At 44.9% G+C, this 15,058-nt stretch overlaps 8 protein-coding genes across 8 annotated transcripts; 4 read left to right on the top strand and 4 right to left on the bottom strand.

Annotated features, from left to right (window-relative positions):
• Window positions 1-29: 29 nt before the first annotated feature.
• Window positions 30-3,107, bottom strand: HPODL_04052 (Transporter, ABC superfamily (Breast cancer resistance protein); the record flags this gene model as incomplete). Its single annotated transcript, XM_014078833.1, has 1 exon — window positions 30-3,107. The coding sequence occupies one exon, from the start codon at window positions 3,105-3,107 to the stop codon at window positions 30-32; it is 3,078 nt and encodes a 1,025-aa protein (XP_013934308.1).
• Window positions 3,108-3,339: 232 nt separating this feature from the next.
• Window positions 3,340-3,948, bottom strand: HPODL_04051 (uncharacterized protein; the record flags this gene model as incomplete). Its single annotated transcript, XM_014078832.1, has 1 exon — window positions 3,340-3,948. The coding sequence occupies one exon, from the start codon at window positions 3,946-3,948 to the stop codon at window positions 3,340-3,342; it is 609 nt and encodes a 202-aa protein (XP_013934307.1).
• A 400-nt stretch (window positions 3,949-4,348) lies between these two features.
• HPODL_04050 (uncharacterized protein) lies at window positions 4,349-5,215 on the top strand (the record flags this gene model as incomplete). The annotated part of the gene is made up of 1 exon (XM_014078831.1): window positions 4,349-5,215. The coding sequence occupies one exon, from the start codon at window positions 4,349-4,351 to the stop codon at window positions 5,213-5,215; it is 867 nt and encodes a 288-aa protein (XP_013934306.1).
• A 160-nt stretch (window positions 5,216-5,375) lies between these two features.
• HPODL_04049 (GDP-mannose pyrophosphorylase) lies at window positions 5,376-6,731 on the top strand (the record flags this gene model as incomplete). The annotated part of the gene is made up of 1 exon (XM_014078830.1): window positions 5,376-6,731. One exon carries the CDS (start codon window positions 5,376-5,378, stop codon window positions 6,729-6,731), a length of 1,356 nt encoding a protein of 451 aa, XP_013934305.1.
• A 466-nt stretch (window positions 6,732-7,197) lies between these two features.
• HPODL_04048 (uncharacterized protein) lies at window positions 7,198-8,232 on the top strand (the record flags this gene model as incomplete). The annotated part of the gene is made up of 1 exon (XM_014078829.1): window positions 7,198-8,232. One exon carries the CDS (start codon window positions 7,198-7,200, stop codon window positions 8,230-8,232), a length of 1,035 nt encoding a protein of 344 aa, XP_013934304.1.
• A 212-nt stretch (window positions 8,233-8,444) lies between these two features.
• HPODL_04047 (Monothiol glutaredoxin-4) lies at window positions 8,445-9,212 on the top strand (the record flags this gene model as incomplete). Its single annotated transcript, XM_014078828.1, has 1 exon — window positions 8,445-9,212. One exon carries the CDS (start codon window positions 8,445-8,447, stop codon window positions 9,210-9,212), a length of 768 nt encoding a protein of 255 aa, XP_013934303.1.
• A 41-nt stretch (window positions 9,213-9,253) lies between these two features.
• On the bottom strand, window positions 9,254-11,347 carry HPODL_04046 (Checkpoint protein RAD24; the record flags this gene model as incomplete). Its single annotated transcript, XM_014078827.1, has 1 exon — window positions 9,254-11,347. The coding sequence occupies one exon, from the start codon at window positions 11,345-11,347 to the stop codon at window positions 9,254-9,256; it is 2,094 nt and encodes a 697-aa protein (XP_013934302.1).
• A 60-nt stretch (window positions 11,348-11,407) lies between these two features.
• HPODL_04045 (DNA mismatch repair protein MSH6) lies at window positions 11,408-15,043 on the bottom strand (the record flags this gene model as incomplete). The annotated part of the gene is made up of 1 exon (XM_014078826.1): window positions 11,408-15,043. The coding sequence occupies one exon, from the start codon at window positions 15,041-15,043 to the stop codon at window positions 11,408-11,410; it is 3,636 nt and encodes a 1,211-aa protein (XP_013934301.1).
• Window positions 15,044-15,058: the final 15 nt, after the last annotated feature.

The following is a 15,058-nucleotide window of genomic DNA, read 5'->3' as shown; positions in this document are numbered from 1 at the left end:
ATTTATTTACTTCTATTTTTTCAATTACATCATCTCGTCTCATAGACAAAATAATGCAATCCAAGATATCCTAGAACAACAAATGCCCCAAACATTCCGGCCAGCCAGCAGATATCGAATCCGACAGCCCCGACATCGAATCCAAATGTGCTCAAAATTACAGCACCGGGAACATTGATGTCCAGCCCGTATTTCTTCTCCTTCAGCACCAACCCGTTCACCTCATTGACCGCCAAAGCCTCGTAGCCATAATGGAACACAGAAATATTTTCAAACCACGATATCTGCACCGGAATTGTGTCCTTATTGATAAACAGTCCCGCAAAAAGCAGTGAGAAGAGCAGAACAAGAACACCCACCATGGTAGCAGAACCTGGCTCTTTGACGAGGATTCCAATAATTAGGATCTCGAGCGATGCGGCCAAGTTGAAGAGGACGAGAATCAGCATTGAGAGCCAAAACTTGTTTCCTTCCATGTTTAGGCCCACTAGAGGATATATGATGGCCATCAGGATAACAGGAGGGAATAGTCTGAGCGGGATCACGTCACATAATAATTTGCTCACATAATAGCTAAGTGGATGATAATAATTGTTTGAGCGCTCTCTCACAAACACCAGCCGCTCCACAGAAAACGAATGTAGCCCTGTAAGCGTTGAAAAGCCAAACAGAGTCAGCAGGAAGAAAAAGAGTCCAAGTCTGTTCTGGAAGCCGCTGATATTGTTTTCAACATCGTAGTAGAGATAAGAGCAAAAGAGTCCCATGATAAGAGCCAGAGCATAGTGCGACATCAAGAGCTTTGGGTTTCTGTAGGAGTTTTTGAACGTTCTGGAGCACAGAATAGTAAGTTGTGTCCAGAAACCGGCTCTGGTCTTGCCCCCTTGGGACTTGAAAAACGAGCCTGCAGAATTATTATCTTGCTGCGCGTTGTTGAACTTTTCCGCAAGCTCTTTGATATCCAAGTGCAATCTCTCGGCATTCAACGATTGCTCGAAAATAGAAGCAACAGCCGCACTTGAGGCTTTGGACGTTGCGCCTGCACTTTTAACTCTATTGCCAAACTCGTCGCGATGCGAAGCGTAATGCTGCCATTCACCAGTAGGGTCATCCACGTCGTTGGCAGGAAGCAAGGTGTGTATATCATGCTCATGGTTTTCGCCATCAACGGGTGAAAGCATAGCGATAGGGCTACCCCCAGAGGTGATATCGATAAGGTAATCTGCAATGTTGTAGCCAGCAGGACAAACGTACCCGTTGCCGGCGAAAAAGTTGCTGCAGTCACTCATAAGGCCAGAATACACTAGCTGTCCCTCAGACAACAGCATGAGCTTATCGAAAAGAGCCACAATGTTGCTTCTTGGCTGATGAATTGTGAAAATCACTGTTCTGTTGTAGTCCTTGGCCAGTCTGACCAAGCATTCAACCACGTTAAACGCATTGTATCCATCAAGCCCTGACGTGGGCTCGTCTAAAAACAAAATTGATGGAGACGTCACCAGTTCACACGCAATGGCCACTCTTCTCTTTTCTCCACCAGAAATACCACGTTCAAAATCCGAGCCGATAAGCTTATCTTTAATGTGAAGAATACGCAGTTCAGCGAGAATCTGGTTAACTTTTGCTTTTTTGGTGGCCATCGACATGTTTTTCGGCAAACGCAGAAGAGCACTGTTCAAAACAGTCTCATAGACAGATAAAGTCGGGATGAGAAAGTCTTCCTGGTTGACAAATCCAACAGATTTTTGGAAATGCATAAGATCTTGTTTGGTGGTAATGCGCTCGCCATTGACATAAAAAGTACCTGAAGCTTCTCCTCCCTTGTTTTTACCAGCAATGATGTCTAATAACGTGGTCTTTCCAGCGCCCGATCCTCCCATGATGGCCATACATTCTCCAGGCTCAACGAGCCCAAAAGCATTGTTCAACACCTTTTTTCCTGCCACTGTGTAGCTAACGTTTTCAAAAGAAAATATGGCAGGCTTGTAATCATCGAGCAGAGAGTCTTGAAGATCTGGATTGTCATCCGGAGGAAGCTGGACGGTACCTTCGTCCATAAATAGCGGCGATCGTTTGATCCCATAGAAACCTAGTCCAATGATAGCTGCGCAGCCCACAATGGTTCCAATAATTCTCAAAACATCAATCACGCCAAATTTGGGTTTTCCAGGCTGATCAGAACCTGGGATCTCGCTTTCGTGTAGACACTCACCGGACTCGCAATGGAGCGTGATATACGGATCTCCAAAGACATTGGTAATTAGATCGTTCATGCTAGGCTCTGAGAACTTGCAGTCTTTGTGCGCAACGTCACAGGAGAAGTCCGCAGGGCCAGCAATGGTTTCCGTAAGGAAATCCGAGATATCGATCGATCCTGCTTGGCCACAGAGCATTTTTCCAGGGAGGCATTTACAGGCGACATCCTCGCAGTTGTAATGTGTTGTATTTGCGCCGAGGTCATAGTTGAATTTGCATTTGGACAAATCACAGTAGAAACTCTCTTCTTCAGCAATCCAGAACTGAAAGTTGCATTTTTCCGCCGTCTTGTTGCAACTGAACGTCACCTGGGGCTTTTTTCCGTTGAGTACCTCCAAGATCTTGGAATTGGTAACATCACACATCTGGAAATTCCGATTGACAAGGATACCCGAATGATAGCACGTGCCTTTAAGTCCTCCTGGAACGAAGGCATCACAAACCGAATCTATCTGGCACAAATTACAATTGATACCTCCCCACCCTTCTTCACAATGACATGTCTCATTGACCTCTCTTTTAGGACGGTTCGATCCGTCCGGCAGAGCTCCGCAAAGGGGAACAGAACAGTCGTCACCACCAAATCCATCCAGACACTCACACCTTCCTGAGAACGGATTGCATTTGGAGAACTGTTTGCACTCAAAATTCGGGAGATTACAGTTGAAGCATGGCGGACATTTATCGTCTTTGTCAGGGGCAGAGTCCCCGATGGCGTTGGTTGCCAGTTGGTCTAGCATATTATCTTGCAATTGCTGCCAGTCTCCTTTGATAAAGGTTGAAAAGTCACTGTTTCTAGAAAAGGCACCCAAAGGGCCAACTAGACACAGTGCAAGTAACAAGTTCCTCAGCATGGTCACCAAATACTGGGCTCTTACTTGCTATTTTTAATTTATTGATACTTGTTGTTGAAAGTCGTCTAAACGGATGAAATAGTCTGATATCGTGATTTAACAACTCAGATAGCACAGACGGCAACTTGAAACTGTAGATACCGGAAGCAAGGAATGATGTTGAAATATAGGATACTACAGAAAATAACGATATTTATGTATTAAGCGGGACGAGCGACGCGTCGCTCTGATATCAAAAGAAATCGTCTAACGTTTTGTCTGAATCTTTCTTGATCAAATCCAGCATTCCTGCCGGCAGAATTGGCTCTTTATTTTCATTCAGCACATACCTAAATGGCATCTCAGTCGCCTCATGCTTGCTAAAGCGAATTTCTGGATAATCAATAAATTGGATGCTTTCAAATGGAGTACCCTCCAGAATCATCTTTGTGGTGCGCACAGCAGTGTCGGTGGTCATTTGTAAATTGCCTAGGCGTCTCGTCTCGCATTTCAGCTTCTTCTTCAGCTCGGAAGTTCTGTCTCGAGGCGGGTGATCACCGAGGATGCCCCCAAAAATAAAATAATCAAAGCTCTCTTTGTCAGTGGGTTGCAAGTCAATCTCTGCACGTGGGTCCAGAAGACATAACTTGGAATCAGAAACATCAACATACTCGTTGACCTCTTTAGTGGTCCATACAAGTCCTAACTCTCTCAAAGGTTGTGGAATATCTTGGTCTGTGGTGCCGTTTGGAAGTGACGTCAAAATGAGATTGTCCTTGCCTATATCACGAATAATCTGACAGTACTCTAGAATCACCCATTCGGTGAATCCCTGTTCCATATGCTCGATTATATACTTCATGCTTCAGGAATGTCAAAACTATTGCCTCGAACTTTTCAAATAAAAAAAAAAGCACAGACGCGTCGATCGACCTTTACTGGAGATGCTCGTTATCTTTTGTGCTGTCAGGCGATGGCGATGCATATGAACACAACGCATATTTTCAGCCTTGCCAAAAATTAAGAGCCTCGTGGATTCTCCGCGAAATTCATTAAACCCTCGTACTCGTAATGCCAAAGCTTGTTCGGCGAAATCTCATTACCGAAATGATGCCGAGAGCATTTTCTAGTCCCGAATGGCGCTTTTTAGGGTACTTCTATTGGGGCTTAGCTAATCTCTCCGAAGCCGCACCGGGCTTTAGAATAAAACCGTTTGGAATTTAAACCCTGTCTTTCCCTCATCCCAAATTTAACTTTTCATAATGGGTTATCCTGACGTAATAGGTGGTGTTTCCAGAAAGGTTTGCTCGGGAATCTACACACACTCGTGCCGTTTCTTAAGAGCAGGCTACTTTGAAATTGGCGGCCGTATGGCTGTGATCTCTAGTCCGCAATCGTTTATTGTTTGGTCTGCAATTCCATACGACGAGAAAACGATTAATTCTTTGAACAAAACAATGGTTGAAGGGGGAGATCTTAAAACTGATGAGTCTTTTGTTCAGAAGGTGTCGCATTTAATTATCCCAGACGGCGAACATACGATGGCTGTTCAAAGCTGGAAAGCCAAGTTCCCTAACATCAGAATCGTGGGATTTGAAGGCCTCAAGCCAGAGATTGCCAAAGTGACCGATATTGTGATTCCAGAAAGCGCAGCCTGGAAGATTCTAAGCACCGACGATTTGAGTTCGTTTGGTTTCGACGAGACAAAAGATGTGGCACTCGCAGATGCCAGATTGCAATTTATGTTCTGGCCTAAAGTGTCAAACAAGGAACTCCTTGTGTTCAGCGAACCTCAAAAAGCAGTCTTTGCCGCTGATGTGATTTTTAATCTCCAACATAACAACAGAAGAATCCCAGAGTCGGATCTTTATAACGAACAATTTGAGGGCAAGGAGCCATTCCATCTATTACAAAGACTCTTCTTCAAGAATGCTTTCAGCTTTGGAACGGGTTTCAACAAATTCCTTGCTAAACGAATGGTTGCTGACCCTGTTAGCTTTTCTCCTGCTTTCAAAGAGCTGCTCGCCAAATGGGATCCGACCAAAATAATTCTTTGTCACGGTGATGTGATTGAGCGTGACGGATCAGCCGTTTTTAGGAAAGCCTTTGGTCACGTTGTCAGAGATTAGTGTGTTTGTAGCCAGAATCATATGTGATCATCTAGTATATGAATAATTGTCTCCACATCGAGGCTGTGCAAAATTTGGTTTTATCATTTGAGGAGAGTGGGCACCAAGAAGAGAAATCTGACAATACAATATTTGAGAGGTTATAGAAACTAAAATAACAATGATTTCGAAAGCGGTGATAATGGTGGGCGGAGGTTCTCGTGGAACACGGTTCAGGCCGCTTGCTCTCGACCAGGCCAAGATCATGTTCCCAATTGCAGGAAAACCTCTTTTGGCGCACACAATCGATGCCATACTAACAATTCCTACCATCAAAGAGATTATTTTGATTGGCTTCTATGATCCGGCAGTATTTACAGAGTTCATCCTGGACTTCAACACGAAGATGAAGTACCAAAATAGGGACTGTTATCTAAAGTATTTGAAAGAGTTTAAAGCTTTGGGAACAGCAGGGGGGCTTTATCATTTCCGGGAGGAAATCCTAAGGGGCAATCCGGATGGATTTCTAGTTGTGCACGGAGATATCATTTGTTCTTTCCCATTCGTTGAGATGATTGAGTTTTACAAAAAGAAAGCTGCAGAGAAAGGAGGCATTGAAGCTATGCTGTTTGGAGTCAAACTTACAAATTACGACCTTTTCATGGCACTTAGTGGCTCCGAACAATCTTCGTTTGGAACCATCGTTTCTGAAGACAACGGAAAAGTCATCCACTACGTTGAGAAGCCAGAGTCTAAAATTTCAGATATCATTAATGGCGGCATTTACATCTTCAACGAATCACTTTTCCGCAGGCTCTCCAATGCCAAAATCAGTAAAATTACGATCGCAAACGATAACACCACTTTTGAAACAGTGGACGAGGACGTGATTTCAATGGAGAAAGACGTGCTACACTTTCTTCCAGATAGCGGCAAGACTTTTGTCTACGAGTACAAGGGCTTCTGGAGAGCGATCAAAACACCTTCCGATGCATTGTGGGCCAATGAACTCTACTTGGATAAAGTTTTCCAGACCAAAACGGGCCATGGTAGGAGCGTGATTCATAGGGCCTCAGTCAACATTGAACCTCCGGTGTACATTCATCCTTCTGCAACCATCCATTTTGAGAACGGAACTAAAATCGGTCCGTACGTGTCGATCGGGGCAAATGTGACCATAGGCGCTGGTACAAGAATCTACAACTCCATTATTCTGGAGAACTGTGAGATTGGACAGAACTCGTTTGTGCGCAACAGCATTTTGTCTCTTGATTGCAAGATTGGCAACTGGGCTCGAGTCGAAGGAACAGGTGTGAATCTTATTTCCATAAACGAGATTGTGAAGAAAAACGGTCCTACAAAAATCAAAAAAGTGCTCGATGCAGAAAGCAGTCGCGTCATTGGCATCAAAGATTCAGGCAACATTTGTATCCTCGGGTCTGGGACACATATTGGTGACGACCTTTACGTGCTAAACAGCTTCATTCTGCCTAGCAAGTCTATCAAGGATGACGTAAAATATGAGATCATCATGTAACAAAGGGGATGGTTGTTGAAACTCCTTATTAACTCACACCTTAGTCCAATCTTTTATTGTATGCCACTCTTCGATTTCCCGTTTCGTTTCCCTGAACAAACACCACTACATAGGTAACACGAAAATAATTTTTTTCACTTTCCGCTTTGGGAATAATCAAGTGCTTTGACGGCTTCTTTTATCCCTTTAGAAACTAAATTGCGAGACCTCCTTCAGTTTCATCTAAAGTTGTTCCAGAAACGATAAGACAGGCGAGCGTAGCATTTACATTTAAACTTGTTTCACTCTTACGCACCAGACCTCTGAAATTTGTCAGATATTTCCTATCGTTGGTCAGAAACACCCATCGAGACTATCTTTTATTGCGCGGTCCCACCACGCAAATTATCATCAGACGATTTGCCAAAGTACACCTGCGATAGGCAAATCTAACACAGAGACCAAATACGTAGACTTTGATTCCAAGATGCAAGCAGAACATCCGGAAGAAGCCATTGCTGAGAAGATCTTGAAGCGGGCCGAAATCGCGAGGATTACTCGGCAACTCAAAAGCAAGCTTTTCAGGGCTGGCATGAAAGTTAGAGAAAGCCAGGGAAAGACTGCAAATTCCTCCTCCCCGCCTATATGGTCCTCTCCCACTAGAACCTCCGACCCACTCGACAAGGGGACTTCCCCTTCCACGTCTCCTATGAAGCGAAAATCTTCTGAGACAGGAGACGATTTCTCATCGCCCGTGAAACGCCTCCATCACGCAAACATTCCATCGTCACCATTCTATCCTTCCAATAACGACATTGGATACGCGTCAGCTGACAAGTCACCTCACCAACAGAAGAGCGAGCTAGTACCAATTCCAAAAACACCGCCTTCGAACAACAAAGCCATGCTCGACGACATAGCTCTTCAAAAAACGTCGAATGGCACCAAGGAAAACGCAGCCGGGTCCGCACAGTCGGCGCTACAATCGGCATTATTTTCCACGCCTAAGAGTACTCGTACGAAAAAGAACTTTGATTTCAAAACTCCTAATTCCAGGTACGTCAACGAGAACGAAGAAGGAGCAGACCTGCTGCTTTATTTGTCGAATTCGCCGGCTAGAACTTCCAACTCTAGAGAAGCCAAAGACTCCAGCAGCTTCCTCAACATTCCTACAACGCCTAAATCCAACCACGCTTCGATGCTCAATTTGAACAGCACACCTAACCTGGGGATTGAGTCTACGCCGCCACGAAACAGCTCTTCTGCATTGCCATTCTCGACACCGTCGCTTCTGCAGCCACCAAGCACACCTGGAAATGGCAGTATACTCGGTGCCAAGCTGTTTGGCACCACGAAAAATGGCTCCAGGACCCCAGCATTTAGTATGTCTGATTACGTGAGCATTTTCACACCAAGCCCAAGACACACGCGCACACCAGAATTTTCGCACGGGTTCGTAAAGCCTGCGGTGCTCAGCTACTCAAAGGAATTGAACGGAATAACAAAGAACGACGAAAACTAGCAACGGCATGTAAAAGGAATAATTTAATTGGCTTCTATCAGTACCGTAATCACGTAATATCAGCCAATCATATTTTTTGTCAATGTAAGCAAGATCAAGAATTAAGGCCGAAAAATTCGTAATATCAATTGACTTTGGATTAAAATGTCAATATAAGGACAGCCAAACTTTTAAATTGTTGAGGTATTTTTTCTACTCTGAACGTATTTATAATGACTGTTATTGAGATCACTTCGCAAGACCAGTTCACTGAGCTGACATCCGTGTCAAACAAGCTCATTGCTCTTTATTTCCACACTCCCTGGGCCTCACCATGCATCCAAATGAATAAGGTCTACTCCACTTTGTCCGACTCTTCTCAGCACAGCAACACATCGTTTCTTTCGATAAATGCTGATAACCATCCTGAAATCGCCGATCTCTTCGACGTGTCTGCTGTTCCCTACTTTGTCTTAGTCAGAAATGGGACCATTTTGAAGGAGCTCAGTGGAGCAGACCCTAAAGAGTTTGTGACGGCGTTGAACCAGTTCAGCGACAAACCACAAGAATCGCAAAGCTCTCTGTCATCCAATGTGCCACAACCAGAGCCGGCTTCTGCCAGACAAGCCGGCTTATCGAGCTCAAAATCGCCTTCCCCTGAGGAAGAAACCCCTGAGCAATTGAACGCCAGACTCGCAAAGCTGACAACCGCAGCTCCTATCATGTTGTTTATGAAAGGTACTCCATCTGCTCCACAGTGTGGATTCTCAAGACAGCTGGTGGCAATTCTGAGAGAGCACCAGGTGAGATTCGGATTTTTTGATATTCTCAAAGACGACGCCGTCAGACAGGGACTCAAAAAATTCAGCGACTGGCCTACATTCCCCCAGCTTTACATTGGCGGTGTTTTCCAAGGTGGACTCGACATTGTGAAAGAAAACTTGAGCGAAGACGAGCACTTTTTCGAGCACGCTTTGGAAGAGGCAAACAACGCCAGCTAATTTTGCATGGTAGCTTAATGCAACTAATAATATTACTTGACTTATAATTGTAAAACAAGCGAGTCGTCACTAAATTCGTCTGCAGACATGTTTTCCTGATCGGAATTCACAATTGGATCGGTGTCGAACTCTGTGTCCGAATCATCGGCTTGGGCAAGGGCCCCGGTCCCAAAGTACAGCTCCTCCAGCTGCGATCTTGTTTTGCTTGCCACTGGCATGTCGACCTCTTCGTCGTCGTCTACCTTGAATTCTGTGTCTGCCATCATTAAGTTTTTGAAGTCTCCTCCCAGTCTCCTTATGTTCATCCCACGACGGATGCCTGACTGCTCGCTTTTCTTCAGCAGCCTTTTCGAGTTCAAAATCGCGCACTCGTAGAACCCGTCACACGAAACCAGTTCGAAAGCGCTGAGATAAGTGTATCTGCCCTGTGGTATGAGTCTGGTCGCTCTCCTGGCAGCGAAGTCAGCCGTCTCTTGCAGAATGCGACGCAGCTTCTTCTTATATTTACCATCCCTGGAATATCGCATGCTAAGGAAAGAACCAGACTTGTTGGAGTCCGCCTTTATGTTTTTGCATTCCATTCGTGTCCCTAGACATGCTATCGTGGTGGCAATCTCGTTCATAAGGGAACCTCCACTGAAAGAGTAGCTGAAGTATGACTTGCACTGCAGATCATCGGAAATCGAGAGCGTATCACTGAGTCTTGCTAGCGACTCGTTCAAACGAGAGGCAATCGACAAGTAATTCTCAAGCAAGTTAAGATGAAACATCGAAGACGTTTGTAAAATTTCCGTGACGACGTTCATCACAGTCAGGTAGTCGGTCTGTGGTTTTAGGTCTGACTGCAAGCTCTCTAGCGAACGAAACTCGTGGGCACGTTTGATATAGGTCTCATACTCATCTTCCGGGTGCTGCGTTCCGTAGATGATTTTCCCAATCGAATGGAATACGTTCAAGGCGGACTCACGACCAAGAAACTCATCATTCAACGATGAGCAGTACTTGCACCAGTACTCAAACAATATTGTCGCGTTTCGAAGATCACCAGTGCCACCCAGCTTCTCTATCTTTTGTTCCACCAGCTGCCTGGGAATTTGCTTGATGGAAGATATCAAGGTATCCTCAGCGACCGCTATGCGTTTCAAACACCGTTTTAAGTACCGTTTAGCCACAGGATTGAATTTAATCCTCCTCCATTGTTTGCCTTCTTTACCAATAATCTTGCTCCCAAGAACAAACTCGGTTTTGAAATTTGACTCGAGAGAGAAGGAACCTGTTCCATTCTCAAGGTCAACCTCATATTCGGTGATACAAAGTATCAGCGGAGGTAATTTTATTTTTGCATCGAGATCAAGCCATTCCAAAATACTTTTCCGGAACGCTTTCAGCGTATCGTCATGATGGAGATTCGGTAACTCTTCCACAACCACACATTTGAGGTTATTCATTGTTAAAACCTTGCAACTCTCCAGGAATTCTCCAAAACTAGTTACGCTTGACATTTCACTAGATGTTTGTGTCATCCAATTTCTATACTGCACCACGTTATCCAGGCGGTTTTCATGATCGTAGCCTTCAATCACCAATTCGCCGCGTGGTCTTCTCCTGCTGTTCATAACCTCTTCGCATAGGATCTTGGCAGAAACGCTTTTTCCACACCCGCTTGGGCCTGAAAGCACCAACAGCCTGGAATTTGTTCTGTCAAAAACCATGTCCTGTATCTGGGTGCGTAACTCTGATATTTTTCTCTCGTGTATGCACAATTGGGAAGATTCACTGGGACAGTACTTTTCAACCCATGTGACAGAATTATCGATCAGACTGTTACTCCTCGAGAGTGTTTGTGGTTTGCGAAAAAGACGGGCAATTTCTGACACTTTGCGCGGCCTCTGACTCACTTCTGCTACTTCTGTACGTTTGATCATCATTTGGCCATTCTCGTCCTCTGAATCAAGCGAAATGATGTTTGACGATAGATCATTCAGGTCTGCCTTTCTGTGCTTCTTGACATGCCGCTCTTCACCATCTGAAGCCACCATAGAGGACTCACGGCTGGCAATCATCACCACGTCTGCCTCTGAAAGCAAGGCATCATCTCTACTCAACTTCTTTCGTCGTCTTCTGTCTGGTACCATCCCTCAAAAAAGATTATGCGCAGTATTTCTATGTTTACCTTAGTTCGATGGTTACGTAATCTATAAGCTCTCGATCATATGGAACATACTCGACAGGGCGTTGAGCTTCATTTGGTCCGTGTAGGTGGCAATCGTGTCATCCCTCACTGATTTGGAGTTCAGAATCCAGCTCACGTCGCTCTGGAGGCCTAGAGGAACCGAGTCTGCCTCCACATTGCGTTTCTTGAGCTTGGAAGTATGCTCCCATTTTTCAGCTGCCTGCTCTGCATTATCAACGATATTTTTGGGAACGCCACACATTGCTGCAACGTGCATACCAAAGGACCCGCTGGAGCGTCCAGACTCTAGTTTATAAAGGAAAGTGATGTTTCTCGAGTTTTCGTCAACTAAGATTCCCATCCGAAGAGGCTTGACACGCGGGTGATTGATGAAAGAGTTTCCCAGGGTGGCATAATGGGTCGCGAAGAAGCCGATCGACTGAATATGGGTGGCGATGTGGTGCAAGACTGCCTCTGCAATGGCAAATCCGTCACTGGACGATCCTCCGCGTCCCAATTCATCAAGAATGATAAGTGAACGCGGAGTGCATGATTCTAGAATCTTTTTGGTTTCTGATAGTTCCACGTAGAAAGTCGACTTTCCTTGCATGATATTGTCGTTGGCGCCGAGCCGTGTCATTATCGTATCGACTGGGGTCAATTTGGCGGACTTCGCAGGGACAAAGCATCCAATTTGAGCCATAATGGTGGCCACACATGTCATTCTCAGGACTGTGGACTTTCCGGCGGCATTGGCACCCGTAAGCAGGCCAATATGGTCCTTCTGGTCGACCCCCAAGGAAATGTCATTTGGAATGAAGTCTTTGCTTCCGGTAATGCCACCTGGAATAAAGCATGGATGTCTTAGGTCCTGGAACTCGATCTGTGCAGATGCGCTGTCAATAAATTCTGGTCTGCAGGCGGGCATCCCAAGCGATTCTGAAGCACGCGCCAGAGACAAGATACAATCCAGCTGTGCCACAGCCTTGATGGAAGACGACCAAATAGGGTAGTCACCCATGAACCTGCCGTACATCCTAGCTTGCAAAGATTCGCCTATAATTTTGTGCAATTCTCTGGCCTCCATCAACTTTCTTACCAACTTTTTCACTTCCGTAGACCAGTATCTCTTACATTTGGAAGTTGCTGCCATTTGCTGCCAATCCTTAGGAATTCGCGAAATGGCTTTGGATGGAACTTCAATCAAATATATCTCTTTTCCGCTATCTTTGTAGCACATCTCCTGGCACTTGAACTCACGTCTGTACTGGCTCAAGATCCTCTCCAGCTCTTTCTCTAGCTCTTTGATCTTTTGGTTGCTTTCGTCAAACTCGGGCTCCACGCCAAGTTCTGGAACCAAGATTCCATCTTTGACGGCAAGTTCCCTATCAAATGCATTTGACCAATTGGAAACACACTCTGGCAATTCGGGCGGAAAAGAATCCAAAATTCTGCCAAGTTCTCCTCCTAGCCTTTGGGTTCCTTCTGGGTAAGTGGACTTCAGTATCTTGACCAAACTCACGATGCATTCGAAACCAGTCACGCAACGGGCAAAATCCTTGACCTTCAGATTTCCGGAATGAATCCTAGCCAGCAGTCTTTCTAGATCAGGAAGCTTGCCCAGTTTGGATTCAAGAAGATATTTGAGGTCTCCATCGTTCATCAAGATTTCCACAGAATCCAGCCTTGATTCAATGGTTTTTCTGGACATCAAAGGATGTGTCACCCAGCTTTTGAAAGTCCGCTTTCCAAACGGAGACACTGCACGATTTAGTATTTTGAACAAAGTGCCTTTGTCACTCTGGTCAAAGGAGTTACTAAAAATCTCAAGATTCTGAAGTGTCACACCGTCCAGTCTCATACAGGTATCGGAGAAGCTGGTCTTATATGGGTCGTATTGTTCTATGTTGCCCATAGAGATCAACGCGGTATCTAGCTTGAGTGATTTGAGATACCATAAGAGAGCTCCAAATGCCGAAAATCCAACATTTTTGTTCGATTCGTAGTACTCCACCAGGATATTTGGGTAATTGGATAGATCGTCCAAATCATTTGCCTCAAAATATTTGCCTCTTGTAAGTTGCTCAAAAGCGATCTCAGAGGTCCAAAACTCGTCTGCCGGCTTCAAAAAATTAAATGTTGCATGTGGTTGAGAGTTGAATTTAAGCATTCGCAGCACCAATTGTGAAACTCTCGATTTTTCAATCAGCACCTCCATTGGCTGAATCTGGGCAAGTAGCGTCTCTAGTTTATTACAGTCCACATCATCTTCGAATTGTGTGAGTTGGATTTTTCCAGTGGCGGTATCAACAAAGCACACACCAAAGGTTTTGCTGTTGTCATTATTGGTGACTTCCTTCAACGATAAGCAATACCTTGACATTTCATCAGACAGCATTCCCTCATCTGTCAAAGTTCCACACGTTAGAACACAAGACAGTTCTCTTTTGATGACTTTGTCATCCTTTGTATTCGCATTTTTCTCTCTAATCTCTTTAGCAAGCAGCGATTCCTTTTGGTCAACCTTTGCAACTTTATATCCTTCGTCAATAAACTTCTTAGCCCAGTAATCAAAAGACATCTCCGGGATTCCAGCTAATCTCATGTTCGCCCGTCCCGTGCCGGCCAACTTAAGATCAAATTTCTGATGTCCGATGTCTGCATCTTTTTCGTAAAGCTCGAAGAATTTGCCCTTTTTAAAGAACACTATGGAGTCCCACATCTTACTTTTGATCTCCCAGTATTGCTTCTCAAATGCAGTAAATTTAGACCAAGCAGACTTAGGAATGTATAGGGTCCTGGGATCATAGTCAGGATCAGATTCGCTTCGTCCATCAGCATCTTTGATGTGCACAAGCCACTGGTATCTTTCCTCATTTTCTTTTGCAAATTTGGACTGTGGTGTTTGCTTTCTGACTTGTCTTTTGGTGGACACCTTACTTTTATCAGCCGCAGTATACGGGGAATTAGACTCAAATTTGAATGCCAACATACTAATTCCTGCATCAGTACTTTTTGGAGAACCTTTTGCGGGCTTGCTGCTAACAAGACTGTTATCCTCTTCGTCCACCTCCACAGGGAAATCATCACCGTTTAGTTCGTCTGCAAGATTTTCTGTATCAGGAACAAAATAGTCATCGTCAGCAGACGCGTTGTCGCTCTCCAGTTTGAAATCATCGTCTTCATCATCGTCAGCAATCATCTTCCTCCGTTTGGTTCTAGGAGCACTAATATCAGAATCAGATTCTTCATCAGAATCTTCGATGTAGCTTATCTTCTTAGTGCGTCTAGACTTCATTAAAGGCGATTGCGAAGCGTTGGGCATGGAGCTGCGATTTACAGAACTTGGAGTCCTAGGCTCAAATAATTGTGGCGACTCTGGTATAGTTGGCGCCAGGTCCTGCGGGGCCTTGTTTTCCTTGTCATCTATCACTGCTCCAGGTTTCTCTTCCTTGGCTTCTTCGCCCCGCACTGGAGAGGAATTTTGTGGAGTTATGATGGTAGGAGACTTCGCAGCCGACTCTTTGCTCAGCTCGTGTTTTGTGGGCTTCGCGTTGAAGAATGCAAGCAACGACGACTGCTTGTACTTAGAAGTACTCTTAGGGCCTCCTTTGATTGCCATTTTGTTTGAGGCTCCGTCTTTCGCTGAACTGGTCATTGGGGCTTGTATCCT

Source organism: Ogataea parapolymorpha, chromosome V, assembly GCF_000187245.1.
Source record: "Ogataea parapolymorpha DL-1 chromosome V, whole genome shotgun sequence".
Taxonomy (NCBI): Eukaryota; Fungi; Ascomycota; class Pichiomycetes; order Pichiales; family Pichiaceae; genus Ogataea; species Ogataea parapolymorpha.
The sequence above is the reverse complement of the archived record's forward strand: the minus strand, read 5'-3'. Positions and strand labels throughout refer to the sequence as shown.